Source organism: Amblyomma americanum, chromosome 1 (genome assembly GCF_052857255.1).
Source record: "Amblyomma americanum isolate KBUSLIRL-KWMA chromosome 1, ASM5285725v1, whole genome shotgun sequence".
NCBI classification, from domain to species: domain Eukaryota; kingdom Metazoa; phylum Arthropoda; class Arachnida; order Ixodida; family Ixodidae; genus Amblyomma; species Amblyomma americanum.
Window position 1 is genome coordinate 436,856,103 of NC_135497.1, and position 16,422 is coordinate 436,872,524.

Below are 16,422 nucleotides of genomic sequence, written 5' to 3' on the forward strand. Positions count from 1 at the left end.
TGACGGAACTAGTGTTTTGTATATTGCCGCTGTGGAAGTCAGGAAGCATGTGTCATAAATGTGGTGCCGTAATGAGAAGGGCATGTCCTTACAACGACAGGGACAAAGCAGAATAGACGTGTACCAGCATACCGATAACAGCAGCGTGAAAAAGCACCACAGGAAGACTGAGCACGCAAAGCACGCAACACAGTTAAAGAACGTAACTATCACAAAAAAGCACAAAGACAGATCCGCGCCGATGAGAGATGTCACAGTGATTAGCAGTGTATTATGTGGATTAGCTATCTGACAGTATAGTTTTCACGAAAAAGCAGGTTCCAGTGCGCCAGCTGCCAGCTGCTTCACTTAACTGTCTCGTAATACCTGTTCAAACTAGGATTTCGCCTGTTTTTCAAGAATGGTTCCAATTCTGCGCACAACAACAAAAGCTGCGCCAAATCATGGACACTTATAATGGTTTCAAGTAGCCATTTCCTGTCTAGCTTACTCCTCTCGCTTTCATTCATTTCAGTGTCGATCAATTATAGGGCCAAGAATACACGGTTTTGATGGTTTTGACGTTCGTAAACAAACCTGGGTACCGATGATGATAAGATACATACAGCACTTCCCGTATCAATGGCGCGGCGTTTGAAAAAGTTTGCACCCGCGCAGACGACACATGTGGCTCTGATTTTGACAAGGCAGCTTGACAAGTGAAGCATTCGGGGCAGTGTTTGATGAGGAGCCGGTGCAGGTGACGGGCGAAATTTCGTTCATACAGAAAGTGTCCTGGGGCTAAATCGCAATGTTGTCAGAACAAAAAAAAACATTCGACAAAGCCATGTTTGCAATAAATTGCTGTAATAGGAAAAAAAACCTGCCAAGCATTCACCTCACCCTTTTGTGGGTCATCATGACAGCTGGCATTATCTCTCTGATGACGGGGCTCTCTTCGCCAATTGAAAGGTGCACGTTGCAGTACTGGCCGCGGGCCTTCTCGATTCCGTACTCATCCCTCGCCACAGTTTCGATGCACTCGTCGTAAGCACCCAGCTGGGCCGTGGAAGCCTGCAGCAGTCCGGTCGGGTACTTGGCCGTCGCGTCAACCACTGCAGCCACATAGGACATAAATACAACGATTGTGTTCAATGGCCAAAATGAGCAATACAAAGACAAACATACAAACGTTGTCTTCATTCCTTGCGACAGGAGTCGATTGGCGGAGTCACTTTTGTGCTGAAAAGCTCTTAGCCCCTTGATAAACCAGGAATTGGTGATTATACTTTGAACGTTCTAGAATTACTAATTGGCATTAATCTGGGCGCAGCCGCGCATTCACACGCCAAGGCAGCAGCTTGAAACACTTGTATTCTTCGTACCACTGTCTACAAGCTCGCCTTCTGCAAAAGCAAAATCTGGTGTAGATTAGCGGATAGATCTTTGCGAGGAACTCGAACCCTTATTCAGCAAATTTTGTCTAAACCGCAAAGGACTGATATCCCAAAGCCAACAGCCTTTCCCTAGTTACGGCCTTACTAAAGCGGTCTGGCAAGGAATGCGTGCTGAGTCCAGTCCCGAGGACAATATGCTTCGACTACGAAGCGATCTCCAAAACTTGAACTGACATACGAATATTAATTGCAAATTGCCTACCTTAAGATGGCTATTTACACCCTCGACCAGAAAGGTCTCCTCATAAAGCTCTGTAAAGTGTGACAGTACTCAAGGTGTAAAATCGTGTTAAAAACTTCTTCACATTGTGCATGCTCTAAGTGGCTTATGCACCAACACCACTTCAGTGACTTCTTAAAATCATAGTTGTTAACCCTTCCTCTTAGGCGTGCGTATTAGAATTTGCGTTATAATATATTGTCACGTTATGTTAACGACACAAAGGCCGGTAAGAAAGCAGGGGAAGATTTCTTAACGAAAGTTTTTTTCTCAAACTTGGCCTACAAAAAGAGGAAAGAGGCGGCGTTACCAGCGACGTATGCATTCGTCAGTCGTCGGCATTGGAATCACAATGGCTGGTGACTGTGCTGTATTTCAACAAGATGAACTTTCGATATAGTCAGCTGTTATGGTTGAGAGTAGTCTGGTGCATGAAAAAATCATTTGTACAAGACCTTGATTATTCGTGAAAATATTTGCGCTTAGCGGGAACACGTACTGCATAACTTGCTCAAGAGAAGCTAGGAATGTTAACATGTTGAATGACCATAAGGAGGCAAAAACTGATTGATAAAGCAAACCCCGCAAAGAAGCAAGAACTGAACTTAGTGGGGAAGGGAGCAGCTATTTCACCAGCATGGCTACATGCATCTACGTACTTCTCGAACCAGAAGTCGTCCCGACCTCGGGAACGTTCTCTCTGCTTATTACGCAACCTGTCAATCCTCCTAGAGTCGGCTGTCAGCACGATGCCAAAATTAATCGTCCCTGTGCTCACTCATGCACCCACGCCTAGGGACAAATCATCGCCACTTGGATGCTAGGCGTGTACGGTGGCCTGAGAACGTAAGCACAGTGGACGGAGAAAACGGAACCGCGCTAGGAAACGACGCAGCTCGGCAGCGTTAGACTGCATAGTGGGCTGTGTCGTTTCGGGCACGTGCCCTCTCTTATTTAGTGTATTTAGGCGGAAGGCTTCGTCCGCTGAAACTGTGCGTGTTGTCATCGACAAATGAGTACTTCAAGGATCTTTAGCCTTGCTCCACCACCCAACCCCCCCTCTCTACAACTTATATCGTACAAAACGCTTCTTCGTAGTTAACTAGGTTATGTGTAAGCAATTTGGGACCGAATTTTACTGGCTAATTTATTGCGCTCGAATTCGTGCAATTAATAGTGTTCGTTTCATTCAGCTTAACTACAATCGAACTTTACCTCCTTCATGAAAAACAAGCTTTATTTTTCAATGCCCTGTTGCTTGAATACACTGAGCGGTTAAAAATAATGAAACGAGACAGCTACTTAACGCAACGCAACTATCAACGAAAAATTTTATTTCAGAAGAAAGAATATAATGAAGAAAATGTGAGACTTCGTTAGGCATGCGTGCCACTTTTTTTTCCTATCAATAACTGCTCGAGCACTTTACCTATGAATTCCACCTCACCTTGCATTAACACTGTTGAAAGCGTGCTGACGCAACTTTCGCGTGTGTTGGCGATAAAGAGCGCCTCCATGGACACCCTGCTAACTGTCTTTTCTTTGCACGTGGGCTGAAGAATAGTTTTTTTAATATGATTTTCTTCTTTTCTTGCAAGGCTTGCTATTTTTGCGGTGATTTGAAAGTGAACTTGGCGCATTGATGTAATCAAGGTTTCCTAAATCCTCTTCAAACTTAATCTTTAAACAACGATCAGCTTGTCCAACAAAGCTGGATCCGCAAGACAGAGAAATGCTGTAGATGACCCACGTCTGGCAGTGCACAAACGGTTCCCTATGCTGTAGAAAGAGCCGCGACTGCCTTGCGTTTCAATGCGATTTACCTTGTGGCACGACTTCAATTTGCCTGAAGCAGAGAACGCCAGCCTGACCTTGTGCCTGCTGGCTGCCTTTTTGATGCGGTGCGAGACCTGATACGAATATGGGAAGACGACCGGCCTTTTTCCTTCTGGTTCACATCTTCCCGACGGAGAGTCCCTCTCTTTTAATAGCTTCAGGCAATCCTCTGCTACCGCGCTGACATCTGCCCAAAAGCCGCTTTTCGTAAGCCTGGCAACTGATGGTCCAAGCACTTTTGCACCGCAGCAAAAATATAGTAGGCACAATGTCGAGCTGGTCTTCTAAACGTAAGCACTTCTTTACACGTCGCAGCCAGCGTTCGACTGATGAAGGCAAAGCCGTAAGAGCATCAGTGAAGCAGTTCGATTGTGAATTTTTTATCGGTCGCAAGAGAAAAGCACGGAGTGATTGCTGCAATTAATGTGGAATGCATCATTTGAAAGTAAAACACTCCAGGAATATTTCGTGTCTGCGCTCATTTAAAGCTAGAGTAAAGAAACTCCAGGAGCTTGTACAGTTCTTGTTTTCAGATAATTATTGTTTTTTTTCTGTCTGCGATGCAAACTCCGGGCAACAAAATTATTGGAACAGAGTCACACAGCTATGAGGAAGAGCACCTGAGAAAGCGGCGTTAATTGAACGATTGCAAGCAGTAAAAGTAGTAACGTTCGCCTGTGTTCTCCTTGATCTCAAAAAGTATTCGCTAATTTCGTCTATATATCTATAGTCCATCAGTTCCCCTATGCTTTTTTGCCCTTATTTTTATAGGGACTTGGTTCTGGCAGTCTTAAATACAGAGGTAGCATGAAAGGCTTCTCGATCGCGTAGTTGCCATTGACCACTTCTCATCATGTTCCACGGGACGCTAGCGGTGTACAGGACGACATTCGACATCCGCCGCTATGAATAGTGAACACTCTCAAGATTATGCTACACGCAGCACAAAGAAGTTCGAGAGTTTAAGTTTATACTTCCACCACCGTAGCTGAGACGGTAGAGCACTGTACGCGACATGATAAGGTCGTGGTTTTGGTTCCCACTCGCGCAGTGTGGTTCTCTTTTCTTCTGCTACCTTCATATAATTGTCATCTTAGGCATTTACTGAATTAATACCACTCTCTATTCTACTCCACCGAAATGAAAAAAGAAGAAGAAAATACTCCAATGCTTTCTTTTGCTTGAAAGGCTCAGGAATTTATTCGGAAATGTGTATTTGGTCGGGGGGCCTTTCTGGCCGGCCGAGGTGGGTGCGTTGTGCCGCGTGGCTGGCTGCACTTCCTCCTAGCTATGTGACTCTGTTCCAGTAATTTCGTTGCCCGAGAGTTTGCATCGCAGACAGAAAAAAGACAATAATGATCTCAAAACATGAACTGCACAAGCTCCTGGACTTTCATTCCTCTAGCTTTAAACGAGCGCAGACACGAAATATTCCTGGAGTGTTTTACTTTCAAATGATGACCACCGGCACGTTGAAGTGGACTTTGGTGCGGGCACGGCGCCGAGGGAAAGACGACTGACGTACCGAGGCACCACACGTTCCACCAACACAAAACCCCGAGTGCGGAGCAGTGGGAGAGCCGGCTCATTAGCTGTGAGCTCGCCGCCCAAAGGGCAATGGTGCAGCAGCGCGACTCAGTGGAGCCCTGGACTAGGGGCCCAACCGTGCTTTGAAGGTCAAGAGTCTGCAGCGATGCAGACGAAGACCGAACGCTAAACCCTTAGTGGACCAAATAAAGTTTTTCTCTCTCTCTCTCTCCCTCTCTCTCTCTCCCGGAAATGTATCCTATTTTATTTTTGTCTAACACAAAAAAGTAAAGGAAAAGTCTTTGTATGGATTTGGTGGATAAGTTCACTTGCTGACTTGTCTTCCGACATGTGGATGGTATTTTAGTGCGGTAGCCCTTTACAACTGGCAGACATTCAGCTGTGAAGGGTGGACCTTAGTGAAGGCATTCAAAGTAAATGTCTTCAAGGTAGACGCTCTTATGTCAAAAGCCTTAAAAGTAAAGGCCTTCTGGGTAAAGGCTTCTAGTCCAAAGGCCTTTACTATACACCCCTTTAGGCCAAATACATTTAGCACGTATTAGCTATAGCCATGGTAAACCATCTGCTATTTTTTAGCTAGAAAGCGCTACTTCACTAGACAAGGTGAAAAAATCGAGGAGTCTGTGAAGCCCGAACCTTTGGCGAGGGCCAGCGATGGATTTGTTGTTTGAGGTGTTGAATGCTACAGGTGGGGTTAGCCTTGCTTTATCTGCCGGCAATTGCTCCACCGCAGCGTCCCTTCGATATTAACAATGCCGCATCTACCCCGCTAAGCGCACAGTCTCTTAAAATAGCACACATTCTCTCCCGCAGTCACCATCTATGCTCACAATCAATCCACACAGTTCATATCACAGTCCACTCCAGAAGTCATCATCTATGCACATATTCAGTCACAGTAGAACATACGCCATTGTAGTGCCACACTCCATACACACATTCACTCACAGTATAAAGTAGTCCACTCCAGAAGACACCATCTACGCACACAATCACAGTTGGCCATAGTCCGTTCCTGCTGTCACCATTTAAAAACAAGATCCGTGTTCTGCAGAAATGTTAAAAGAAAGCGTGCAGCCTGCCTTCTGCATGTCTGGTTTCCACTTGGGTAGACAATGTCCTGCACTGTGCTGTGACGGGTTCCTGTCTTCTTGAAGGAAACGAACATCAATTGCCTTTCCGCGTTGTACTCTGGGCAGTACACAATATAATGTTCGATATCCCCGCACACACCACATAAAGAGCAGAGCGGAGATGATGCTATGCCGGTCTTATGCATCCATGCAGGAGTGCGAGCAGAGGCCGTGCGAATTCGATGTAGAAGGGTGGCCTGAGAACTTCTCAGTCCCTTGGTCACACATGGCTTGTGGGACGCACTCCACAGGGTACTGAAGTGATCGAGCACCGTTTTCCTGCAGAGACTTTTTCTATCTTGAGGTACTTTTTTTGATGGAATCCTTGAGAGAGCTTTATGGGCGAGACTGTCTGCCACCTCATTACCGTTGACTCCTATGTCAAAGGGCACCCACTGGAAATGTAGAGTAAAGCCTCTGCTGTGCACATTCTGCACCAAGCGCAGATAGCTTAGAGACAAGGCGTCAGTAGGGAATCCGCGCTCTAACCTCTGAAGGGCAGATTTTGAATCAGTTAGGATGACAACAGGTTGAGCCGGACAAGACCCTAACTTCCGTAAAGCCGCCTCAATAGCAACACTTTCAGCCGCTGTGGAGGATACGACAGCAGTACAGCGTACGGACCACTTACAGTCTAAAGAAGGAATGTAAAAAGCCGCTGCGCTAGCTTGTTTGACCTTGTCCACAAAACCATCCGTGAAAATTTGAAGATGGCAGGCATACTCTGTTTCCAAGTATTCCAGTACAAGCGAACGCGTTGCTGCCAAAGGAGAGCTGCGCTTTCCGCTCACATGGGAATTGTGACCTTACAGTCGAGGGTCGGAAAAGACCAGGGGGGTTTCAACCGTTTCCTTTGCCTTCGGACATTAATGCCTAAAGAACTAAGAGTATTGAGTGCCAAGTAAGCCTTCGACTCATATCTCTTGCAGAGCCGCTGGAGAAGGGATCGCCCAGCTACCATCTCTCTTAAGCGGTCAAGATGCATTAATAGTCTCTGAGAAGCGATAAGACTAAGAGGTTTCGACAGGGACTCATGAAGTACTGCCTTATTCGCAGCCGCCTGGGGAACTCCAATGGCTCTTCTTAGGCCCTTTCTGTGGACAACTTCGAGGCGCTCAAGTTGTGATGCCGAGCGGGAAATTAAAGGTAATTGATACATTATCCGGCTGACCACCAGCGCTTCATGAAGTTTGACCATTGAAGAAGGATGGCTTCCCCATTGCTCATGTGCAATTCTACGGATCACATTGAGACGAGAAGATACAGATGAAACAATCGCGTCTACAGCTTTTAGCCACCGTAGACGGGAGTCAATAATGACGCCCAGGAAACGCGCGTGGTTGAATTGACGGAGGCAAGAGTGACCGAGGTCTATCTTCAACCGAGCTTGACGTCTTCCTACACCTGGGAACAGAATAAAGCCCGATTTGTCCACTGACAGAGACAACCCCACACCTTGAAGGTAAGCTTGTGCCGAAAGTATAGCCTGTCGAGCTATCAGGGCTAATCGCTTGTGTTGGTAGCCAGTAATCCAAATACAGATGTCGTCAGCATAAAGTGACATACGCACTTGCCTGCAACTTTTTTTTCAACGAATCGGGTAGGCCAGCCATTACGGCGGTAAAGAGAGTGGGGGAAAGAACACTTCCTTGAGGCACACCTCGTGATAGAACCCTTTCGGTGCTTAACGTACTCCCTAACCGTACACGAACCGCGCGATCACTTATAAACTTGTAAATGAATCTTAACATATGGCCCTGTATGCCCATGCCTTGCAAACTGTTTGGAATTGAGCTCTGAAGCACGCTGTAGTAAGCTCTCGCAACATCAAGAAAAATGGCTAAGGTGGAAAGGCCGAAAGCTCTCTGGTGTTCAATGTGACTGATCAAGTCTAAGACCCTATCTTGGGCACTAAGACCTCGGCGGAATCCTGTCATACATGATGGCAGTGCATTGCTGTCCTCAAGCCACCATGATAAGCGTTCATTTACCAGCTTCTCCATCAACTTAGCTACACAGGAGGTCAATGACACAGGGCGATACGAGGCAAGGTCTGTCATGTCTTTGCCAGGCTTGAGGTACTGGAACTACATGTGCCACCTTCCATGACGGAGGAACATCGCCAGTCTCCCAAACTCGATTGATGAAGTTGAGGAGCTCCTTTCTGAGTTGCAAGGGCAGAATATTCAGCATTTGATTAGTGATGCCGTCGGGACCTGGTCAACACCGGCGTCGCAGGCCACTGAGCGCACTCTGAAGCTCAGGAAGCGTGAACGGGACGTCCATGATAGACCTGGAGGAAGCAGGTGGTGTATATATATCTATTCCAGAATCAGCGCGTACGAGTGCGTCTGCAAACTCCTCTGCCAAGCACTCAATAGGTTTTTCCTTGCGTATTGCAAGAGCTTCAAAAGGCTTCGAAGGGCGAGATTCTCCAGCAAGGCTGCCAATAACTCACCATATTCTCGTTATCGGTGAGAACACAGTCAAACTAGCACAGAATGAGGCCCATTGCGACCTGTACAGCTTGTTCGTGTGCCGTCTAATAGCAGAATTCAGCCTATTGAAGGTCGTCCTCAGTTGCCTGTCGTCCTTCTTCCGCACGAGTTGGCGCTCCGCCCTTCTTCTCGCTGCGCAAAGGTTCCTGAGTTTTAAATCCGGGGCCGGAAAATGATCAGGTAACTTGACCGCCGTAGTTTCTGCTAGCTTACTAGAAATCATTTTGTCAACATCACCAGAAACACATTCTAGGTGCTTTCTGTACTTGTCCCAGTTGACCACGTTGCTAATTTTAGGACCATGCATACGAAAGTCGGCAGCAAACAGCAAAATCGGATAGTGATCACTTCCCATGCGGTCAGGCGCTGTTGACCAACTCACGCGGACGTCAGGTGAATGCAGTGTCAGGTCTGTAGCTGTCGCTCAGGCTGGAGGCCGGAAAAAAGTGGGGCTTCCGTCATTGGCAACACACAGGTCCAAACTGTCAATAACCTCTACAAGTTTGCGTCCACGGGAATCAGTGTTCCTCTCACCCCAAAGGAATGATGGGCATTGAAATCACCGCAGATGATTCTAGGTGCTGGGCAGCGGTCGCAGAGCTGCTGTAGAAACAAATCTAATGCTACCTTCTTCCCACCGATACGCGTACACGGATGCAATAGAAAGGGTTCGAGAGCCGAGCTGTATTCTGACAGCCGCTACCTCAATGTCATGCGTGCAAAGATCGGCAACGCTTAGAGAAACATGTGGAATTTCTCTTCTTATGTAAAGCGCAGCGCTTCCTGCAGGAAATGACTTTATGCTGCAGTTTTTATGGGCGACATATCCAGTCAAACATCTCCCGTTTGGCAGGCCAGCTTCTGACAGGGTCAATACTGGAACACAAGACTCTTTCAAGAATAGTTTTAGTTCAGCTAACCGACTTAAAATCCCAGCGCAGTTCCACTGCAATATAAACGGCACTTTTCGGTGCATATGAGATCCACGAGGTTTAGCCCCATCCATTTTAGTTAGCAAGGAAGTTTGCTGCGAAGGTGGAAATTAGGGACTCAAAAGAAAGCACCAGCTGTAGGAAGTTCTTGAGGTTACCAGGCGCCATCGCTGTAACATGTGAACGCAGGGCCCCAAACAAAACATGGAGAAGGTCAGACATACCTTGATTTTAGAGCTCCTTATTTTGCGCAACGCACTCACTTACAACATCGAAAAAATATGCCGACGGGGACACACTCTTCGCCGCAGTAGCTGGTTTTTTTGTCACTTGTGCATATGAGGGTCCCCCTTGCCGTGGAGTCTGGCTGTGATCCGGCCGCTCAGGAACATGGACACTTTTTGCTGGAGGTCGAACAGTCGACTCGCGCGCACTGGGCCTTGGCCTCTTGCTGGACTCAGGTCTCTTAGGGACATTGTTGGGCAACGCAACAACATCAGACTCCAATACTGGGAACTCGTCTAATACTGGGACAGGCGTCTCAGTCGGTGGGGTTTTCGGACCAGCAATAAAGGACATCCGACGGTGCAGAGCGCTCACACGGAAGGGGCAGCCTCCGAAACTCGCTGGATGATCGCCACCGCAATTGGCGCAAGCAAAATCTGCCCTGCAGGTTTTAAAGTCGTGGTCGCCTCCGCACCGCTTACAGCGTCGATCGTTTGTGCAAACTTTGGCCACGTGCCCAAACCGTTGGCATCTAAAACACCGTGGAGGAGCTTCAGTGAAATCTGCAACAGCGTGTTTGGTGAATCCCAGATCAATTTTTTCGGGGCACTCTGAGTTGGGAGCGAATGTCAACACGATAGAGTTGGTAGGTTTCGCAGCCCATTCTTTCCCTGGAGACTCCACACGACGCACAATTCGTTTCACGTGCAGCACAACTTGTGGTTTCAGATAATCCTGTAGGTCGCTTTCTGAATACCACTTTGGTACACCCTTAATAACACAGGAGTTCTTCATGTAGGAATGGGGCAACCGCACGTTAACTTTGATGCCAAAAATCTGAGAGCTCTGCAGGAGCTTGTCAACCTGCTCTTCCGTCAAGACATCCAGCTCAAGAGCCCCGTGCATGGTGAACCGACTTGGAATCGGAGCTGATCCCAGCAGTGATTGAATGGCCGCGAAAAGTAAGATGGGATTCTTCTCTCTTAAATCAACCTCCTTTTCTGTGGGCTCAACCACTACCGGGATCCCTACCGTTCGTTGCTTGCGATGACTCACCAACTTGAAGCCCTCGTTGTCCACGTCAGCCATATCGGCCACTGACTCGTCACCGTCCACGATCGTTGACTCAGCCCCACTAAGCGATGAGGTCTCGCTGGACGGGTGGTCGAGTCCATGTTCTGCTCGCTCCACAGCCTGGGAAGCCATGGCCGCCTCTTCCGAGTCAGCCTACTTTGAATGGAGTGGTGGTCCCTTTAGGCTTGCCGGCGCCGGAGCAGCCGTACTCTTCCCGTAGGGACAGTACCGCCTTGAAGATGCTGCCGTCCTCGAATATTCAAATAAAACTAGGTAAATTAGGAAAAAATAGCTAAATAAAGAGAGCTCAGGCGACAGGCGATCGAACAAACCTATTCGTCTTCCTCTTCCCTCGGCCAGTGAGTAAGTCAGAAAAACTTTATTTCCCACCGATATAGAAGACACGCCTACCTTCCCAGCTCAGGTACGCAGACCCGGGAGGGAGTAGGGGGCTCCGCGACTAGAGGCCTGTGTGGTGAACCTCTTGGTTCTTCGAGGCCTCGGTCGCCAGGCGGATGGCTTCGAGTTGGTCTTCGAGTTTTGAGCTTCGAAGGAGAGACTCCCAAGCTTCCTCATTAGGAATGTTTACGGCAGCCCCAGGTGAGTAGGGGCATTGCCAGATTATGTGGTTTAGTGTCCCTCTCTGGTCGCATTGTTTACATCTGTCGTGTTCTCTTGCGTCTATGTTAAGGAGGTATAGCCAGTGTGGGTTCGGATAGTTGCCCGCCTGGAGTCTTCTCAGACACCTGGCTTGTTCGTTGTCCAGTTGTGTGTGTGGTGTGGCGTAGGATCTTCTACCCAGTTTATAGTAGTCGCAAATGGCTCTGAAGGTGGTCAGCCGCTCCTCGTGTACTAGGTCGTCGAGCCGCTCTGCGCTCTCCCAGTAGTAGACGTCTCCAGCGAGCCCGTGTGCGGCTTCATTCCCCGGTGCCGATTCGTGGCCAGGAGTCCAAATAATTCTGACCTTACGGGAAACCTCCCTGGATTCAAGTATTTTCTTCGTTTCTGCCCCCACCCTTCCTTTCGCGAGGTTCCAGATGGCCGTCTTGCTGTCACTAATTATGGTGTTGGCTTGCGTCTCTACACACGCGTGTGCAATAGCCACTTCCTCTGCGATGTCAGCATTTCTTGTTTTGATCGATGCTGTAATTAACGGGATGCCTGCCCCATCTACCACCGCGGCGACCGCGGCCCCAGATTTTCCGGTGACTGCGTCCGTGTATGCCACTGTTTCCGGTGGTTTCGAGTCCATTTTTCTAGCTATGGCCTTCGCTCTGTTTTCCCTTCTTTCCTTGTGGTGAATTGGGCTCATGTTTCTTGGCATCGGCGGTATGTAGAGGTTGTCTCTGTACCCGCTGTCGAGACTAACTTTCGGGGTCGTGCCCCTGTCGTGTTGAAGCCCCACCCATCTCAGTATTTGTCGCCCGGTGTCAGACAGACTGAGCCGCTCTATCTGTGTGGTTCGTGTGGCTTCCGCCAACTCGTCTACTGTGTTATGCATTCCAATGGCCAGTAATCTTGTAGTCGAGGTTGATTGAGGGAGACTGAGTGCGTTCTTGATACTCCTTATTACGGATGCTTCGATATTTTCTTTTTCCTTCGCATTTAGGTGTAGGTAGGGGATGACATAGCAGATTCTGGTGGTAATGAAAGCCTGCATTATTCTGGCTAAGTTTCCTTCCTTCAGACCTCTGTTTTTGAGAGAAATTCTTCTGATGAGCCCTGTTACTTGCGCTACGGATCCTTGCAGTTTGTTTATCATGGTCGTGATCCTCCCGTCGGCCTGGATGATGAGTCCGATTACCCTGATCTGGCTGACTGCTGGGATCCTTAGGCCTTCCACTGTAACTTCGATGTCGGGTTTCTGTCTGCTCTTGGTGGAAATCAATAGCTCAGATTTTTGAGGAGAGCAACTGAGGCCGATTTTCGCCGCGTAATCGACCACAGCGGCCGCCGCTAGTTGGAGATTCTCTTGAATTTCTCCGTCTGATCCTCGGTTGGTCCAGATATTAATGTCGTCGGCGTAGAGGCTGAAATTGATGTTTGGGATGGTGCCAAGTCTTTGTGGGAGTTTGATCATCGCAATATTGAAGAGCAGGGGGGACAAGACGGATCCTTGAAGTGTGCCCTTCCCAGCTATCTTTATACTCGATGATTCTGCTTCCAAGAAGGTCAGGGTGACCCTTCTCTCCGAGAGGAAGCTGCTGACGTAGGCGAAGGTTTTAGCTCCAACGTCCATGTCTCCGAGGTTTTCAAGAATGGCCGCGTGGTGAACGTTGTCGAAGGCTTTCCGGAGGTAAAGCCCCAGAATAGCCTTCATGTCACCTGAGTGCCACTTATCGACGATGTCATGCCTCAGTCGCAGCATTACGTCTTGCGTGCTGCGGTGTTTCCTGAAGCCGACCATTTCGTGCGGCCAGAGCCCTTTGGACTCCATGTAGTTATAAAGCCTCGTATGTATCCCCTTCTCCATGAGCTTTCTAACGCAGGAGGTGAGAGATATGGATCTCAGGTTTTCGAGCTTGTACGGTTTCCCTCGGCCAGCGGTGGAGGCCTTGCGCAGCTGCTCCGTCAACGCGCGAAACCGCCCCTCCCCCTCCATCCCCGCGCGTGGCTGATGATAGCGGCTGGCGATAAGATCTTGCATGCAGTTGCCTTTGAGGCGATGTTGCCTCACGTACTTGCGCACGTCCTACTCGGTTTAACTACATAAAACCCTATCATTTTTTCTATATCTGCAAATTTATGCTTTGGCGTGAAGGTAATAATATCTCTTGAAAAAAATGCGCATGTTTCATCCTCTTCGTCTCCCGTGTTCATCTTTCATGTTCGTGCAATTTATTTTAAAGAAATATGACGAGGTCCTGAAGTCCATAAACTGTCTTATATATTCAGCATTACAGTCGCATACAGAAAATGTAAATAGACGACCATTTCATATGTGAAGTCCGCATGCCAAAACTGAGGGTTTAGAAAGAAAAACTGAAATAAGTGACCAACCTGAAAAAGTTGAAATTGCGGCACATCGCCATAACCGTGAACACAAGAAACATAAATTCGTACTTGTGATGCTACGAAAGGGCAAATATTTGAATTATTTGAGGTGACAATTCAATTAATCCGTATTAGACGTTCGTTTCGACCAGAATTCAAGCGTTTTTTTCATCATCATCAGTTTATTTTGTGAAACCAATGCATCAAAACTTGATTGGACACATAGCCAGCTCTGCTAGTATAAGGTCCAAATGCAAGATATTAACTAAAGAAATGGCAGGCATTCAAACTACTTGTACAGAAAGACGTGAGATACTACAATCGCGGCTTGCAAAATATGTAAAGCGCATGCATATTCTGAAAACCAAAAGAATATGTTTTTAAATGTACAAAGCCAAACACAAACGTATTTAGTCCCACAGTTCAGGACAGACAAGAAAAATGTGTTTCAATAAGGCTGAAAAATTGTTTCAGTTTGATGTCATCGGGAATCTCATTCCATATCTGAGCGCCATTTTACTCTAAGCCTTTGACCGTAATTGTTGTGACAAGGCGGTAAGTTAAATCTAATATTAGTGGCGGCTCTTGTTTGTCTCCGCTTTTTTCTCGTTTGTTCCAACTTTTGAATTGAAAAACAAGGACGAATAGACTAAAGGTGTTACAGACATTGACAGCGGCTGTCGTACTGGAACATACACTCGGCAAAAACAAAGTTTTCACAATTTTAACCCGGAAATCATCTCTGGACAGAAAGCGAAGTATACATTAGACAAGTCAAAGGCCAAAAGATGCGGGGATGAGACGCACACACAAATGCAGCATAATAAAAAAAGAAACGATAGGTTATTAGGCCACATGTCTGATACCAAAACCAACAACATTGAAAAATTGAAAAAAAACATACTATTATAATCAAGCACGCTCATTTACAAAAATAAATTGCGATATAGAAGAGAAGACAACCTATGCGTTGATTTCCCTTGGGAGATGGAACTTCCAGCGGTAAATCTCACAGATTAGCATGAGATTAAGCTTGGTTTCAAAATTATTTTGGCTTTTTTTCTAAACTGTAATTCAAGAATCCCACAGTAAGGGTTCAACTAATTTCGTGCAGGATATGTAGGCTTTCGAAAAGCGTAATAGGCACTGGCCTTGCAGATATCGCAATACTGGCCCAGGAAATTATAGGATGCACCAAAAAGTCACATACTGTTGCTAAATGTCAAGTATAAATTCAGTAACTGGGCCTTTATTATGCATCGCTGTGTACTTCTTGAATCTTTTGTGAATTTTTAGTAATATGCTTCATGGAAAAAGGTAGCACGGACATTTACAAGGAGGGCCAGGACTGTTACAGTATTAACGGGTCTTCTCTGCAATGTGTAATTTTTTTCCTGGTTTGAGCCGGTAACTGTTGCCCTGCAGTTAAGCCATGAAGCATGTAAATATGGCGAAGCTAGTAATAATATTCGGATATTTCCTTTTTTTGTTACAGTGTAATAAACATGCTCAATAAGTCTATAAAAGGGGCGATTATTCCACCAAAGTCTTCCGCGTGGCTCGTCCAGAGTCAGTGTTCTTCACCCGCAAAACCTAAGGATTTTTAATACGAAAATTTTACTAGCCCGATTAGGAAAGAAGGCGGCGGCGTGTATGCGTAGTCGCAGATGGTACCGAAAATTTCGGCGATTGCAAGAAAAATAGGATGACGTCATCAAGAGGCCGCATGACGCACACAGCAAGCCGAGCACCGTCACTTTAGACAATACTGTAAATCCGTATGTCTATATATACTCCCAACATGTCGACCTCCATGAGGCGTCAGTTTTGTCGACACTCGCGCCGAAATTGTGACAAAAACTGTTTATCGTAAAGCGTTCCAGTGGTGTACGATTTCTCGTTGTATATAGTTGAAATTTGCTAGTCAAGTTAGAGGCTAGCTTGCACCAGGGATCCCAACCGACTACATATGCGCCTTCAACAAATGTATGGCTTCCCAGACTTTCGTGTCAAAACTGTGATGCAACCGTTCGTCATACAGCGTTCCGGACAATATCATAAAAAAAAAAAAACATTACGCGTAATGTGGAAACAGTACGCGTAAACAATGCACCCAGGGACAATAATACTTTAGCATTCACGCACGCAAGCACTCTTAAATGTCTCTGCCAATTTTCTATTCTGCATTCTTGAGTTTAGTTTAGTTATTTTTAGTTTATGAGGGTTTAACGTTCCAAAGTGACTCAGGCTATGAGAGACGCCGTAGTGAAGGGCTCCGGAAATTTCGACCACCTGGGGTTCTTTAAGTTCCACTGACATCACACATTACACGGGCCTCTAGAATTTCGCCTCCATCGAAGTTCGACCTCCTCGTCCGGGATCGAACCCGTGTCTTTCGAGCCAGCAGCCGAGCACCATAACCATTCAGCCACCGCGGCGGCTCTCTGCATTCTTGAAAGAGGCAAGTATCATCAAATACGAACTTAAAATGTGCTTTCATGATATGTGCTTTAAATAGAGCATGCT

At 46.9% G+C, this 16,422-nt stretch overlaps 1 protein-coding gene across 2 annotated transcripts in view; it reads right to left on the minus strand.

Annotated features, from left to right (window-relative positions):
- The window catches only part of LOC144115900 (nose resistant to fluoxetine protein 6-like), a 134,602-nt gene that overhangs the window by 54,552 nt on the left and 63,628 nt on the right, over positions 1 to 16,422 (minus strand). For both annotated transcript variants that reach the window (XM_077650532.1, XM_077650533.1), the window contains exon 3: positions 883 to 1,094. In XM_077650532.1, the coding sequence (XP_077506658.1) occupies positions 883 to 1,094 (212 nt within the window). The remainder of the gene's footprint in view (positions 1 to 882; positions 1,095 to 16,422) is intronic.